The following is a 17,258-nucleotide window of genomic DNA, read 5'->3' as shown; positions in this document are numbered from 1 at the left end:
GCTTGAGTTTCTCCTTGCTCGTGGTAGGAAGAAGTGTTGGCAAATGTATGTACTTTTAAACTAGACCTGCAGTCTGCAATGAAGAAATCCAAATAATACAAATTTTGGTAAGACTAAACTTACTAGAAGAACATGCCCAAAGGACAAAGCTTCTTGCATGGTAAGGCTTAATTCTGGACGAGCAAATCATATCTAACAGTGACCTAATGACCTGCAGGCTATGAAATAAGCCCCAATGCTGGCACTTGCTGTCGGCAGGACAGGGGGATGACCCGTGACGATTGCCACGTGCTGCAAAGCTTCCTTGTATTCACTGCTGTTTGCATTCAGCTGTCGGTTCAGCTGCTCACTGCGCGAGCTGCGTCTCATGTGATTAAACTAATTATATCCAAAGCTGAAAAATAGTTTTGTTTTCTTTAGATAAAATGGCATTAATATATGATCACTTCCCAAATTTTTTAACGTTGCATGTTGAGATTCGCCGTTCAGGTCTGAAGTAATATAAGCCTCAATTTTTTTTTACTATTATTGTTGTTATATGATGTGCCATGTAGGTCCTTAACTATGTATTTATACACAAAATTGATGGGGGGGGGGAAGCTGGCTATCTTTTATTATTTTTACAACACATCCAGGTTTTTAGGAACTAAAAGTTCCTAAGACATAGTGATGTTTGGAAGAAACATTTGAGAGGAATTTGATTGTTAAAACACTGTATTTGTGGTTAGACCGCAGTCATTTCTTCAGAAGCACGGTGTGTAGCCCTGGGAGTCTGATTGCCCGGCGAACATGCCGGAGGGCAAGACCTGTGGAGCCCCACTGGGATCGTTCCCAGTCCTGTGTCCTAGCAGCTTCTGTGCCCCCGACCATCCCCATAAGCTGCGTGGGCAGCGCTGCTGTACCCCTGCCCCGGCAGTAAGGGCGGAGGCTCCTTCACCTTCCTGCTCGGGTTTGAACCTTCACGGTGTTTTATAGGGATGCTAAGAGCCAGGTTTTGAGAGAATCACGTCTCATCAAAGTTATTCTTGGATCATAGTGCTCTTCGTCTTTAAGATAATGTGAATTATTCTTTGACTATACGTCAAGAACTTTCTTTCCCTTTCACATGTGTCATGGATGAGTGGTTAGGTCTCTTGAAGAATTACCGTCAAAGATATTTGCAAAAAGTGATTTTAATAGAAATTTGTAAAAGAGTGATTTAACAAGGTTCAATGGCAACATTCACTCTATTACTTATTAAATGAATGGAATATATATAAAGAAAAAAAATGAAGTAGAAGCAAATTAGGATGATTTATACAGAGACTGAAAATAGAAGGGGATAAAGGAGGCCCTCCCGTTGAGTCACAAGGTTCAGAATGGACCCCCTTGCTTTCTAAACTTCTCAGAGAGGAGCCTAGGTGCAGCTGGATCCAATCCTAGTCCCAGACTTGTCTAATGATGTCTAAGGATTATGTATGACTAGCAGCAGTTTAAGGTTTATTCACAGTTAAAGAGAGAATCATAGGAATTTAGCAGCAATTAATCATTAGTTAATTTAGCATTTACACAGTGATTAAATAGGATTTACTACAATATTTGAATCGATACACACACACACACAATATGCCTATAAAGGTACCTGTTAAAAATTCCCCTTGAGCTCCGTGAAATACTCACTTCAAATGATTGTCTCAACGGGCGAAGGTCGAGCCTCAAGGAGTGAGGGGCGCCCGGAGTTTAGCCCAGGTCCTGTCACCAGGCCTCTGAGTGGGACACCTCTCAGAGTTCGCAAACCTTGCAAACTTGAGAGTTCGCAAACTCTTGAGAGGCGTCCCGCCCAGAGGGAAATACTGGGCGCAGCCCACTGCGGCCCAGGAGAGCTCAAAGGGTCTCACTTGGTACCGCTGCTTGTAGGGTTGCGAGATGATTGACTTCAGGCATCAGTAAATTTCCATCCTGGCCACAATCTGGGTTGGTAATTACTGGAGTTCTCAAAAATACCAGCAATGCTAGTACCGATCCTCCTGTACCAATCCGTCCAAGTTATGATCCATAATGATATGTTCCAAGGCTGTCAGGGGATGAGTGATTATTCCTGCTGTCATTCCCCACCTTGGCCATGCAAGAGTTCTGGTACGGTCAAGGGACGCTTAACCACCAAACTCATTGCACAAAGGCCCAAGTCTTGATGGGAATTACTGAGATCATAAAGTGGTCCAGGAGAAGGGGGGGAAAAATGCACCACCACCACATGTTGGGATTTTGCTACGCTGAATGTTTATTTTGCCTTTAGGTTAAGCTGTCGTCTGTAAATGCCATAGTAAAAATATATTTTTCTCTTTTTTTCTCCAGAAATTTTATGAATAAGAATCAGAAGCCGGTGCTAACAGGCCAGCGGTTCAAAACTAGGAAGAGGGGTAGGTTACATTACATTTTTAACTTTATTTTCATCTCTGTTAAAGCGACTAGAAACAGGGCAGGTGAAATAAGTGAAAGTTCCATAGGATTAAGGTTTTTCTCCCTTCTCTTCAGCTGTCTTAAGAGTGCAGATGTTATTTTTAATTAAGCTCTATGAATTTTATTATTTTCTTTATATATCTTAGGATATATCTTAGGACTTTCTGTAAAATTTGGGTTTATTAGCTATTAATAATAGCCTCAGTTAAAAATTAGATTCTAAGTGAGTTTATAGTATATTTACATACAAGGAAGAAAACTTATTAAATGTTTGTTTCAGGTGTTTCTTAAAATGTCCCTTTCAACTAAGAAAGCAAAATATGAGCTTTTCTTTAAAGGTTGCTTAAAGAAAATCTGGCTTTTTTTGTTTTGATTTTTGTTTTTATTTCTTTGACTCAATTCAATACCATCTCTATAAATGAACCTTTCACGTCTGTTGCCTAGGTACTATTTTACTCATGATACTGATTTTCTGTAACCACGACCAACACTCTTTTCTTATGTACAATATTGCATCAATTTTTAAAGAAAGCTAAGTGGTGCTAATTATACATCCAGGTATTCTGTACAGTGATTGTCATCCTAATCTGCTTGCTCATACTGTACTCAGAGTTCATTTGTTATGGTTTAGGTGTCTGAGATGAATGCCCAACACTTTGAGGCAGGGAACAAAAATATATGTAATAAATGATTTATTTTTTTCAGAAAAAAAAATCTGGTTTGTGAAAAGAAAGCTTAGATTTTTTGCTGCTGCAGTAGTAGATTATTATAACACCCATAGGTGGGGTTCACGTCGGTCATGTAACAGACTTTTTCCATCTCGACTTTCCTGTTTCTGATCAAAAGCTAACACCTGGTCTTAACATCTTGTGGCAGAAAATGTAAACAAGAGCATTTTCTCAGTGTGAATGAGAGAAAAAAAAAAAAGAGTTGTAACCTTTCTCAGAAAATTACAAATTCTGTCATGAGTCTGAAGAGCTGAGTGAGTGTCTTAAGATCTAGGATGATTACAAAGCTTGGATGAGAATTGCAAAACAGTTTGTTTTCAGTCGTGTTAAAAAACAGTGCCAGCTTTCTCTCATCTTGCACACATCACTTCCTCTGCTAGTTTGACCGTTGTGGTCTTTTAAATGGAAAATGTCCTTTCTATGATGCACATAGAACATTTGTAGGTATAACTAATTAAAAAAATAAACCTATATTGTTCGTAAATAAATGTCAATGATGCTCCAGTAATTAGTGGGACTAACTTTCTGTCAGCATGGTCCAGAACATTGTGCAGTAGCTCTACACTGCATTAACTAGCAACAGCATGGATATAGCTAGATGAGTGGAATTAACAGTCCCTAAAGAAATACCTGTCAGATCAATCAGTAAAAGCAATCAGCTACGCATACTGCTGGATTGATCCAATGTATTATTCAGTCTAGGTTAGTCAATTATGGTACATATGTTGTTTGCTAAAATTGTCTTAGAAAACGTTCTCTCTCTCTCATAAAGACTTTCTTTTCAGTCTGTGTTTTGCAATGCATTTGGCATAATGGGTCCTAATACGGATTTGGTCTTTGACTCCTATTTAATGCAAGTAATAATTAGAATAAATAAAGAGCTTTTATTTGTAATTCTGTGCCTATTTCTTCAATTTCTGTTACAGTGATTGGAAGTGGCCATAGATATGCGTTGACTACGTGGAAGAAGGAAAAGACTTGGGGGGAGTCTGGAAGACTGGGGGCGTGTTTTTTTTGAGAGATTACCTAAATGGGATTGGAGATATTAAATACCTTTAAAATAGAAATGCAAACACTTCTTTATGTGCTTAAAGCATAAAATCTCTTCTTCAAATATGGTGGGATCCTGGTTGCCTTAATATTTGAGGATCCTGCTTAGAAAATTGGAGATACCTGTTTTCATTCTGGAGGCAGAGGGCTTGAGGAAGAGAAATGGCTTCCTAGCATACTTATTCCCTTCTGTTTGTATATACTTTTTCTTTTTGTATCATAGCAGTGTCGCAGGCTGTTATGTGTTGGACTTAGACTAGAAGATACTATTAGGTTTTTTCAGCCTGACTTTCAGGATATCAGGGAGTCATGACATGTCACCCAGGTAGGAGAGAGTGCCGTGGCTATGGTTGAACATGACATTTCAGTCATTGGAGACTATTCTGTCGTGTGTAGTGGGCAGGTAGAGGGGTCTGAAATGCGCAAATGCTGGGGGGAGTGAGCTGGTTGAGAGATGACTGCCAATTCTTACTGGTTGATTTGTGTCTCATGATACTCTTTCCTCTTCTGCAGCTCCCAGGAGCACAGCCATCTGAGGAGACAGTGAGGCGTAACACGGCAGTCAGGCATCTAATAAAAATAATTGTCCATATGAACTCTATCACTGCCACTGATCTCTGGATGCAAACAATTTTTGAGCTTTCAGAGAGCAAAAAAGAAAGACGACAATGTTTTTTTTTCTTTAAATTTTGAAAGTGTGCTTAGTGTCTAAAACATTTTTGAGAGAGGATTATGAAGGAAGAGCTTGTAAATCCCACTCCTTCCAGTTCTATTATTCAGCCTAATACAAGGTATAAACCTTGCCTAGAGCATATATAGCGGCAGGCGTTAAAATCACTTTAAAAAGGTTTGAAGGAAGAAAAATGATGTTGTAAAGGGAAGAACTTTCTGAGGGAAGGAGGCGTCTCACAGTTCCAGATCAAGTTTTTAGCAATCTGGGCAAAGAAAATAGTTTGGTTTGTTCTTAATATAATCTCTGTACCTGTTGCATACTGCTTTTTTGATGAGGGTCAGCAGTAGTTGGCATCTGACCGGGATTTGTGCTTACGGTGCAGATACGTGGGATGTGGGTTGTACTGACTGCGCTGTACTTGCACACATGTAAATTGATGTCTGTGTGTCTTCTGAAATGGAAGAGGAGGAAATAAGAGTAGCAAAAATGCCAGTAGGCAATAAGGAGAATTTATGTATCCAGACAGTTGACAAATACCTACAGGACAAAAAGCTTCCTGAAGCATTAGTAGGAACAAACAGTGCGTATTGTTTAAAGTAAGCTGACAGGCAATACCTGAGACCCAAGTTTGTTCCCATGGTATAGATAACAGAGTTAATATCTGCTAAAAAACTGGTGCGAAAAGGTAAATGGCAGCATAAAAAAGAGGCTAAGATAAACCGCATATTACTTTCAGAATGAAAATTATCTAGTAAAAAGTCAATATTAACACCTTTGCATTGACGTGAAGTCAGAAGGGGGGCCAAAGAGGGCATCTCATTTTCCTTCCACAGAAATATAGTTGCAGGCCTTCTGTTTAAGAGTTAAGATTAATTGTTAAGGAGGGAGGTATAAGTGTACTTTGTGATTTCCTTAGAAGCAAAAGAAGGGAAAAAAGGATCCGGGAACATGATGAAAATGAAAAGCTTTGTATAGCACTGCTGCATTAGATATTGTATGCATCACATCTGCAAGCTACACCTGCCTCCGCTAGCCCGTGATTGAAGCTGTGCTTGTTTAGTAATTATGTACTTGACAGCTCAACATACTGTCACCACTTCTTGATGATGGCTTCTTACTCACCCTGTTGTACTACATCAGCATATTCCTCTTCAGTACATTAGCTTGGTAGGAAAATGTTTCAATAAAATTATAATAATTTTTCATGCAATGAGTTTACCTCCCCTTCCTGTGTAAATTTTTAGATTGGGATAGACAAGAAAATAGGAAGGTACTCCAGATGAGAGGAGGACTTCTGGGACAGGAGGAGAATCTCTTTAAAATAGCTAAGAAATATTTATCATGGTGTTTGTGTTTGTATTGAGCACTGTGTAGCCATGATACCAAGCATATAACACCTTTCAGTTTAGATGTGAACATCTTAAATTTTTAGACAAAATACAGTTGAAAAAGTAAAATAGGATTATTTTTTTAACTCATCTCTTAAGACGGAACTCTGTCATTTTACTGGTTAACGAGCCATCAAGCATTTTTCTTTGCCCTGCAGGTAATACATACTTATTTGGTAACCCGAAAGAGAATACTTAGATACTTGTTTATGGGTGGAACTGGGTTTCTTGTGCGTGAATAAAACTGCTCGAAGTACAGATACTGAAGTACTTGCACTTACTTCAGTAAAAGGCGTGTGTGTTTGTGAGTTGGTTGGTTTGTTGCTTGTTTCGGGTTGGTTTATTACTTCAAGTTGGAAGAGAGCTACAACTGAGTATTTGGTAACCAGCCTGATAGCTCAGATGGGATTCCAGTAGTATGCTTCTCTGTAGGCATTTCCCCAGAGCAAAGGCACCATTCTTCAGTTTCCCCACTCAGTCCTCTCTGGTTTGTCCACCAGGGCCATGCCCTGCAGATATGAGAGATGGTTACTCAAACGGCAGACTCCAGATCTTCATCACAGCTGAAAGTTGAGGTAACAACTGAGAGCCTGAATACCTCCAAGGTCTGGGGTGCAGTAAAAGCCTGAGAAGAAGTCACTTGCAGTTCAGAGAAGGGGCATATTGAATTGTTTATTGGATGACGAGAGCATGGCAAGGGAGAAGCTAGGTTGGCACTATGATTGTATGCATCACTTCAGGACAACCTGGGGTTGGGAACAGGTGGTTGCATGAGCGATGCACACAGTCATAGTGCTACATGTGTATGGGTATCCATGGAGTTGAGTAATCCTCAGCTTTGGTCTGAGGAAGTCAGCTCTGGGGGACGGGACAACACCTCACTTGGAGATAGGTAGCAGAGTCAACAAGCCACTAAAAGCTAGACGTAGCAGGGGATTTCTGGAAATTAAAGTGATGCTTCATTTTTCCAGTGCTGCTGAGCACTTGACAGACAGCCCTGGAGCTGCTGTTGGCTGCATGCTGCCAGGCTCCTTGGCAGGACGGGTTGACTAGACCCTTGGGCTTCCCAGTGGCCTGGGACCCTGAGTGGGAGGGACTACTTGTGCTTTTCGGGTACAGTTGTTATGGGGGAAGGGAATGCATTGAAAGAGGGGGAGAATGTGCAAGTGATGCACTGAAGGTGGTAGAATGAGTGCACCCCAGGTACGTGCAAGGGAACAAAAAGAGAGAGAAATGTTTATGTATTAGAAATACTGGAGCTGATAAAAGTAGGCATTGTGTGTAAAATAGTTATTTACTTGCTGTAAGGCTAATGTGGCTGGAGGAAAGAGATTGGGGGAGGAAAGGCTATTGGAAACCAAGGTCTTTTGGTTAATATTTGGGATAATAAAAAGCTGCACTGTGAGTCGCAGAGAAAGGAAACCTGCAGGCAGAGGATGTGTAATGTCCAGAACCTCTTCTCCTAAAAAGCCTGCGAGGGTTGCAGCTGGCATGTTTCAGACTGCACATGTTTAGACAGGAATTTTGTCAATCCTCATTCATCTTAGTAACTAAAATCCCTGGATTTATCTTCTGGATATAATATGTGCAGTTTTTTTAAAGAACTTGTATCAACATTTGTGTTAGCAGGTTGTAACAAACTAATTTTGTTTTCCGAGTGTCACAGAGCAGCAGTTGTGTTTCTGAAGTTCAGAGTTATTTTGATGGTAACAAGCGTTTCGTATGTGCCCTTGTATAAAGTCAGACTTGCTTTGCTAAGAAGCTTCAAGTGTCTGTGGTAAGCTGTTAACAGTCTGCAGGAAAGGGCAGCAGGAGGTATGGGTAAATCTACCTAGCTTTATATGGAGGTTGCAGTTACATCTGTTGTGGCTAATGGCCTTGACACAGGGATGTTGTCTGGGGGTCAGACTGTACCTTAATTGAGTTCAACCAGGGACAACTGTAGAAAATGCGATGTGAGTGCTGCATTTCTGTGTCCCTAGTGCTGCTTAGGTCTGTGAATATGAAAGATAAATTCTTGGTTACTCCATGTGGCCGAGTCCCAAATGTTTACACAAAAAGTATTTTTATGAATACCTTGATCTCCTCTTTTCCTGAAGACTTGTCTTTTTGAAAACATTTACGTATGCGACCATAGTTATTTAAAGAAAAATATCAAGAAATTAAAAATGGAGTGTTCCTACAGTGAGATTATTTACACATAACTGATAGACCTTTCATTCTACTCTCAGATTTAGCAACGCATAATGATACTCACATTCAATATCTTCAACAAGAGAAGCAAGAGTATGAAATTTGAAAACAATTTCAGTAGTTGCTTTTCCTCCCTTTTACGTATTTACTCCTGCATGTTTGTATGTGTGTTGGTATTTTGGGGAGATGAGGAGGAGAAGGAAGCAAGGGTAAACACTGCAAAACTTCCACAAGCAATAAAAGCCAACCAAACAAACTTTTGGTGCATTGATCAGAATGGGAGGAATATGTTTAGGTGCCATGGTAATTTCAGTTGCGGGCTGATAGGAGATTTTAAACAGAAATTTTCAAACTGTTTCTCTCTCCTTCTCCTTTATCTCTGTTCCAGATGAAAAGGAGAAATTTGAACCCACAGTCTTCAGGGATACGATTGTCCAAGGCCTCAATGAAGCTGGGAGTGACCTGGAGGCTATAGCCAAGTTTCTGGATGCAACTGGCTCACGGCTTGATTATCGCCGCTATGCTGACACACTCTTTGATATTTTGGTAGCTGGCAGCATGCTAGGTAAACTGCAGGGCACCTGATGCAGAATTTTGAGGATCAGCCTTGCTTCTTTTAAGATGCTGTCTTCCCTTACAAAGTGGAAACTATAAACTGTATTACAGTTTCACTTATCTAGATACTTTTTGGATCTCGTATCATAGAATTGTTTATTGTTTATATTGTAGTAATACCTAGGGACTTGATTGTGTGAGGCATTCTGCAAATACCACAAAAAATGGATACCACTCTGAGAAGCCTTCAGTCTAAGCTGAAACAGCATATAAACGCAACAGCAAAGAAAATGAGAGACGCTAACTAGGGGAAACAGAGGAATTTATTAGTATGAAAAGGTGTACTACAGCACTCCAGGTTATTAGGTGTTGCAAAGCTTGCTTTGTAGACGTTGCAACAAAGGCCAGCTTAGAGGAGAAGTGAAGGATAATGATGAGTGCTTTGTGGATGTTCATAGGGCATTTCTCCCAGGTATCACTGGCAGCATGGGTGAAAACACACCTTTCGCCTTCCTCTGTATTTTGAATAAGTTGGCTCTTTTTACTGGTCACGCTGGTTTGATCACTGCTTCTTGCTCTTTGGTATGTAAGAAGAAAAGATGTTTTTGTAAGACTTAAGGTAATGCAGGAAACAAAAGCCAGTGGAAATACCTAGGAAAAAAGCTCTCAACAAAATAAGCTAGGAGAAGATTTTTGCAGCAGTGTTTTGAATGTTTACGTGGGCCTGGTAAGCATTAGAGGGGTTATGGAGATGTTCCCAGTCCTTAAATTAGTAACAGAGTGCTAATAGTTTTCTCTTTGGAAAGGATTTACGTTATTGTGGTGTTTAAAGTAGTAGTTAAAATACGTGCAAGGGTTGTGCTCCAACCCATACTTATTGGATCACACGCAGTGCTCTCAAAAACAGCTAAGATTCCTTAGCGTGATCTGAATCTCTCAGTCTTGTGAGGTGTGTGTGATATAAGGTGCAGCATATCGGCCAGCTGTCCCTTCTGTCAGGTGCCACCACAGCCTTGCAAAGCTCTGTCTCTCTCTGTTCCCCCCTCTCCCCCGCTAGCTCTTACCCTTGCTTTTTGCCTCAGTGATACTAACATAAGACTTATTAGACTTATTAAATCTTATAGAATGTTCTCTAAAGCGAGAAATTGTTTCTTGCCCTTTTTTTTTGCTTTCTTTTAGCTCCTGGAGGCACACGCATAGATGACAATGACAAGACCAAGATGACCAACCACTGTGTATTTTTTGCAGATGAAGATCATGATGCCATCCGAAATTATGCTCAGGTCAGTAAAGGCATAGTTGATTACTGTTTTCCGTTTATGTATCAAAAGGGATTAAAGTGGAACATCTGCAGACTCTCTAGGCTGCAATAGGCTAGTTACAGGGCAATTGAAATCCAGTTAACCAGTAATCTGCCCTAACCTATAAATTTTAGGTAAGAAAATAGGATGTCTAAGATAATCTGATCACAGCTGACAATGCTTTTTTTTTTACAAAAAGCAGTCTTACTTATTTCAGTCTCCTGTTGGTTCAGTATATTTTTAGACACCGTCCTTATTATTTTTGTTGACCTTTTCTGTAGACAGTCTGAAAGATTTGTATGAACATATTTTTAGAAACACATGAAGTATATGAATGACAAAAAATATAAAGCTCACGCCTCCAACCTTTAGTTGTATAACTAGTTTGGAATCATGCATATATTCCAAGAGCTTTCATTTCTCCTACGTATGTGATATATAATTTCTTTTTGCAGGAATAAGGCTTGTACAAATAGGCCTATGTGAAATTAACACAAATAAGCAATGAAGCCTAAAACGTTATTGAAGAGAAGCTAATGTGGCATAACTCCTTGATGGAAGATAATAATTACATGAGAAAATACACTAAGAATTCTATTGAAAGTTCAAAGCCACCATGCAATTTTGGATACAAGTAGGATTGCATAAAAATGCAATACCATCGAAACTCCCATATGTCAAAAGTCTATCATTAATTGAGTAACATATTTATCTTTTTAAATAACTAGTTACTATTGGGACGCTGGAGACAGTAATTGAAAAAGCCACTGTCCCCGCTAAGGTGTTGAGGGTGGTAAGTTGCTGAAAAGGTGCATGGTTGATTTAAAAGATGCTGGAATCAGAATCTGCATCGGTAACAAATGTTTGCTAAATAGTAGGAAGCTCCTTTAAAAACACATATTTGATAATTTGAAGAAGTGAAATATACCTGTTTCTGGAAAGGGAGTCAATATGTCTTGTGTATCAGTTTTATCATCTCTTAAAAACAGGGTATTCTACTTCAGGAAAATCTCTGTTATTGGTAAAAGCATTGATTCTGTTGTCTTGAATTTTAGTATTTTAATGATTTTATAATAAAAATTGGCAGTCCCAGTCCTCCAAGGAGAAATTTAACTAAAATAAAAAGTTGCGTGTTGGAAAATGGAAAGGAAGGCTTCAGGATTTGAAGCAGTGGCATTTTGAATGTATTCTCTGCATTTCAAACCAAAAGCCACCAAAATAAGTCAACATTTTGTAGTTAATTCCTGAAGAGATGTATCCTTTTGTAGACCTCGCTAGTTTTTTTTCACGCATAATGGGAAATAGAGCTCTTATTGTATTAAGAAAAAGTGGAGCTAGGCTAAAATAGTGTTTGGAGCTTCCTTATCTTCTAGGTAATTTCTTACTCTGACTCCCAAGTGAACCAGTAGTGTGGCTATTTTTTGTGGTTTTAGTCGCGGAAACAATTCAAAGAGTGAAAAGTCTTCAAGAAAAAAGACTAAAGCTAATACTGATATTTTAGCAGATTATTTGCTTATGAAGTGTACTTCTGTCGTTTACAGGGGCTTACAAAAATATGCAAAATTTTGTTTGGAAATATGAACAAGATGCTAGCTTACATTTTCATCTTATACCTTACTTTACACCTTATTTTATTAGAATTCTGTGTCTCTCTGCCTCTCAGCATGGCCACAACTTGATTTTTCACTTGTTCGGAGCCAAAATACTACCATTTAGGATGTTTGGATGTATTTTACGTTCTCTGAAAAGTGAATTTGAAACTTTCTAAACTTATTTCTCCCCACCACCGCCATCCAGCCTAACAATAATGTCATTTGTCCCCCATATAAACCTTTTTACCATTGACAGTGAGTCATATGTTTTGTGCCCTTTGTACAGTAGTGAGAGCAGTTATCTTTTTAATTTAATTTCTTCTCTCTCACTTCTTCCATCTGAATGCGCCCTGCACCTGTGCTGCTTCTGCTTTCATGATCTGTGGTTGCACGATGGGAAACAAATGGTGAAAACTGGAGGACAAGTGTTTCCAAGAACATATTTGTTGTAAAAGCTTTGTCAAATGTTCTTCCTCTTTCCCTGGCAGTAGCGTGTTCTGTTGTAAGCATTCGTGTTAGTGGATTTGACAAAGATCATGCCTCTACTGAAGATGCCCAGCAGTGCTACCTGACTGCCTCACTCCATCGGTTTACACCTGACAGCTTCCCCAGAGCTGCATTACCAGGGGAAGGGTGCAGAGTTAACCTCCTTCTCCTCCTCCTCCTTTCCCTTGCTTTTGATCTATGGATAGGGTGAAAAGTAGAGTAAGAGTAAGACTAAAATTTCGAGAAATACGAAAAAGACGACTCTCAAACTGGAGTAAATTCTCTGATTCAAACATTGCTCTAGGAAGCATGAATTGCAAAACTTGTATTTTTCCACTTGTGAACAAACTAATAGAGAAAGATATTTCATGGTCTGCCATGAGACAGACAACGCAACAGATGACTGCAGAAATATCATTCTGCTGGCTGCTTATTTCCTGGAAACAATGTCTAAAGGAAAACTGTGCAGTGGAATATTAGAGTGTAAGAAGCCAGCAGTGCTTCCTACTTTTTCTTTCCTGCTGTGGAGATAATGAAAAGAAAAAAATGTCTTATCAAAGATATTCTTTATAGATTCAGTAGTGGCAGTCTTGTTTCCCTTTGCCTTTTTTTGTAAAGAAGGATGGCTGCAATTGTTACATTTTTTAAGTTAATCTGTGTTTATCTTTAGGTCTTCAATAAACTCATCAGGAGATACAAATATCTGGAGAAAGCATTTGAAGATGAAATCAAAAAGGTAATGTTAGTGGCAGTCTCCTCTTGAGCATTCATATTTTTTACCCTATATCTAATATAGTTGTGTATGTACAAATGCAGTGCTGTTATGTGTTTTATTTAGCTCTACCGGAAAAGAGGATGGAATCTACAGGTGGCAGCTTTTGTCTGCAAATTTAGCTCTGTGGGAATACTGCTGGCAGGACTTGATGTAAAATAATTCTAAATTAATGCTTCCTTTGGTTGCTTTGACCAAACTCACCTTCTTATCCCAGGCTTTTCTGTGCAGAACTTCGATATGCTTTGGGGTATAGTTCTTAATGAGAGGTGGTGTTACTATCCTGCTAATAAAACAGCTCTCTGTGGTTTTTTTCCATAGTATAAATGCAAATCTGCCATGCAGAATGTCACTTGGTGTATGAGTATTAAAGTACTCCTGCATTGTGGAATGAATCCTAACCACAAGTTTTTATATTCGAGGCCATAGATATGTGCAAGAGAAAGTCATCACCACTGGCAGAGTGCTCAGGATTTGCCTGTTAGACTGTCACAGATATTTGTGGATACTGTTTTGTTTTGTGATACTGAATTCTAAGGAGACAGGAGATACCTGGGTAGAAATTTTTGAAAAACAAAATATAGACTTACTTTGTCTATTTTGAGTTCCTAGTAACAGATGTAAATATCTTTTTCTAATGTCCTGCATAAGTAATAAACACTGTGCTGTTCTGTAAGTTCACAGGCATGCCGATAATGACAAAACGTGTCCTGTGACTAAAATACCATGTTTGTTAAAAGTAAAAGTGTGTTTCCATATTATTCAAGTATTAGAAAGATTGCTGCAAGTGTCAAGTGAGGGTAAGTCTGGAGCATGATGCCTCACCACCACCTCTTGGGGCTGAATAAATTTGGCTCTGATTTATACATTTTTGCTCATATAGGAAATTATTTTTGCGCTTGTGGCCAGCATGCCTATTAAGTGATGCTGATTGCTCAATACATCATTCTAAAGACCTAAATTTACCTCTATCCCCACACAAATCTAATGTTCTTGTTGTTAATTACTATAATCATTGACATGAGAAGCGCTGACTCATAGCATTCAAGTTTCAAAGAGTGTTCAGCATATTAAGCAAACGCTATGTCAATTCAAGCCGCCTCCTCTCTCTTCTGTAACTTGCTTGGGTTTGAATCCTTTAAGTTTCTAAGAATTCACTTTGCACAGTTAGTAACAAGATGAGACTATGGTTGATGTATAATAATTTGACTCTCTAGTTGAGGAACAAGTGGCTCTCATCTGAAGATTAGCCATACGCTAGCTTGAGAGAAAGCAGTAATTTGAGGTACAGTGTGACTGGAGTCATGTTACTCATTTAAAGCCATTGGAAGCATGCTAGCCATGGCAGCACAGGATCAGAGTGGGCTTGTTCACCTTGCAGACTGCAAATCTCAATTTTATGTACATGCTTTCGTGTCAGATTACATCATGTGTAATAGATCATGAGATTGGGTTTCCATAGTCATCCTAGGCTGGGGGGTAACTTTTCCATCTGCCCTTCCATCACCGCCCTTAGCTGTGTGCTCTGGTGCGAATCTTGGTGTGGCTCCTGGGGACCTGGCCTTTTGGCATGGGTGCTGGGTGCGCTCTTTTCCTGAGTTAATGCAGTTTATCGAGAATTAGAAACTGGGAAGGTGGTTGTGAAGGTTTGGGCCTGTGTATCGCACCTGCGCTGTCATTGCCTTAAAAACCTTGAGGACTATTTGTAGATACCTTTTGCTTACCTTCTCCCTCCCCCTGTTTGTCACCAAGTGACTGTCATCTCACTGATGAGGCTGCTGGGTTTTTAACTATTTAATGCTTTAATCACTGTGTGCAGTAACTTGATGAGAGTAGCTGCTCATAGAGGGTCAGAAGACAGATACGTTAGTATTTCTAGAAGGTGTTTCTGCAAGATTTAGCAGTTCAAAGTCTACTGCAGTTAGTCAGTGGTTAGAAAATCAAGAAAGCAACTCCTTGATGTTGTTTCATGGGTCACTGTCCCAGCAATGAAAGTGTTTTTTCTGGCAGATTCATTAGGCAGCTAGAGCCCTTGGGGGAATATTAGCTCTTCTCACAGAAAAAAGTCATGTTAAAAAAACCAAAGCAATACCATCAATTTCACTCTAAAGAAGCAGATGGTGTCAGTGGGACTTCTCTTTTAAGAGAGATTCTCTCAAATGGCAGTATTTGTACAAGTATTTTCTTTACGACTTCTAGTTCATAATTTTGTCTCTAGGACATTGTTATTATTTCCCAGCACCTTTCCCTTTTTTGTCTGCTTCTAGCTTTCAAATGTTTTATTTTTTAACTCTCTCCCCCCAAAATTGCCAGTTATTCTTTCTTCTAGTGACATAAGCAAACCGTGTCTTAATTTTTAATCTAAATTATTTTATGCAAGCAGTTTCAACAGAAGACAAAGATGTTTAAGTGTACTGCTCACCTACTGTTTTTTGATACAGGCAGGTTAAGTTCATATGAGCACTGCTCAGTGTACTGGCATAGACCTATGACAATATTTTGCAATAATTTCAGTAAAATTCTTGGTTCCAAATTTGTGTTCATCTTTCTGACATATGTATTTCTGTTCAGGTCAGTGGATGAAGAATGCAATATTAGCTCCCTATATAGTGTGTTTGTATGTTTAAGTAGCATTCTGTATAGGTTTTTTTATTATCAAAATTGGGATAAAGTACAGATAAGTATATTTTTGGTCTTAACAGTGGTAAATATTACTGAGTCATATGAGAACGTCTGGAGTACTGGGAGATGTGATGAGGTCCTTTGTTCATGTTCCTATTTTCCTAATAAAAGAATCCTAAATCAAGCTGTGAATTATGAAATAAGAGGAAACTAATATTCTGAGATCAAATAGGGAGTAAACAGAGATGCTTTAAGTCAGCTAAATGAAAGGCAAGCATCAGTCAGCAGGTATCTGTTGTTATGTTAGCTGCTTTCTCCATTACTGGCAATTCAGTGCTGTCTACAGATGTGACAAACTGTCAGATGCTGAAGCAACAGACCACTTCAGATAATGAAAGTATAAAAAGACACCACACTCCCTGTGTGGATAAAATTCCTTAATTTTCACTATTAAGGTTTCCAGATCGCAAGAGGAGAGCAGAAGCACTTGTTTTTCTTGTGTGCTCTTAAATTTTGCATGTGTGTCTTTACTTGCGTGTATCTTTTATGCCCAGAATTTGTGCCCCAAAGACTTTTTCTTTAAAGACAAACATAGCATGGAACAGTACATTAGGTCTGGTCTTGTGCTTATTAGGCATTCTGAACTCCCACTTAAATAAGTGGGAGTTCTTATAGCTATGATAAAAATACAAAATCGTGAGCCAGAACTGTGCATTTTATGCCCGGAATCAGTCTGTATCTGTAACAAAAGCAGTAATGCCAGTGCTTGGCTAGCAGCAGGGAAGCATTGGCGTGGAGAACTTTCCATGGGTGGTTTAGTACTATTCTGAAGTGACTTGGACATTTCGTGACTTCCCTGCTGGGGTTTGTAATCATGATGGTAAAAGAAGAGCTCTTCAAGTAATCGGCAATAAAAACCTGAAACGACAGCTTTGAACTGAACGTTTTGTTCTTTTTGATGGTTTTTAAGTGGGTTTATTAAAGGCTTTGATTCTTTCCATCACCCAGTCTCCCCCTAAATTAGGCTATGTTTCACAATTGCTTGAAAGTATAGAATAATATTCTTGAACAACACAAAATGACATGTATAAGTTTATTTGAACTGCTTTTCAAAAATATTATTAAAACAGAAATTATGCTAGTAGCACCAACAGTACTTTAAGTAGTGACAGATACGTAGAAGATAAGGTTCCTGCTCAAAACATACTGCAGTGGGGTACAGTTCAAGAACACCATAATTCAGATTCATGCTAAGAGACTTGCAGGAAGTGTGTTTCAAAGGAAAGGGAAGAGGATGAGGCTGTGAACTTCATAGATACTTGATTTCAGACCTTCCAAAACATTTGAACAAATACAGATTTCTCAAAACTAGAGTTGACAAATGTTTGGATGTTCTTCTCTTAGAATCCTTCTCCACCTTGGACTGCATAACTCTGGCTTTGCAGCTGGATTTACTGCC

At 39.1% G+C, this 17,258-nt stretch overlaps 1 protein-coding gene across 2 annotated transcripts in view; it reads left to right on the top strand.

The window, feature by feature from the left end:
- BZW2 (basic leucine zipper and W2 domains 2) overlaps window positions 1-17,258 on the top strand; it is a 60,604-nt gene that overhangs the window by 21,310 nt on the left and 22,036 nt on the right. For both annotated transcript variants that reach the window (XM_087773781.1, XM_087773771.1), the window contains exons 2-5: window positions 2,335-2,399; window positions 8,860-9,036; window positions 10,206-10,309; window positions 13,076-13,141. In XM_087773781.1, the coding sequence (XP_087629907.1) occupies window positions 2,342-2,399; window positions 8,860-9,036; window positions 10,206-10,309; window positions 13,076-13,141 (405 nt within the window). In that variant the 5' untranslated portion in view covers window positions 2,335-2,341. The remainder of the gene's footprint in view (window positions 1-2,334; window positions 2,400-8,859; window positions 9,037-10,205; window positions 10,310-13,075; window positions 13,142-17,258) is intronic.

This window comes from Nipponia nippon, unplaced genomic scaffold (genome assembly GCF_047370975.1).
Source record: "Nipponia nippon isolate SJK-2023a ecotype South Korea unplaced genomic scaffold, ASM4737097v1 scaffold_1, whole genome shotgun sequence".
Lineage (NCBI taxonomy): Eukaryota > Metazoa > Chordata > Aves > Pelecaniformes > Threskiornithidae > Nipponia > Nipponia nippon.
Note: the sequence above shows the minus strand (reverse complement) of the source record. Positions and strands in the feature narration are given on the sequence as shown.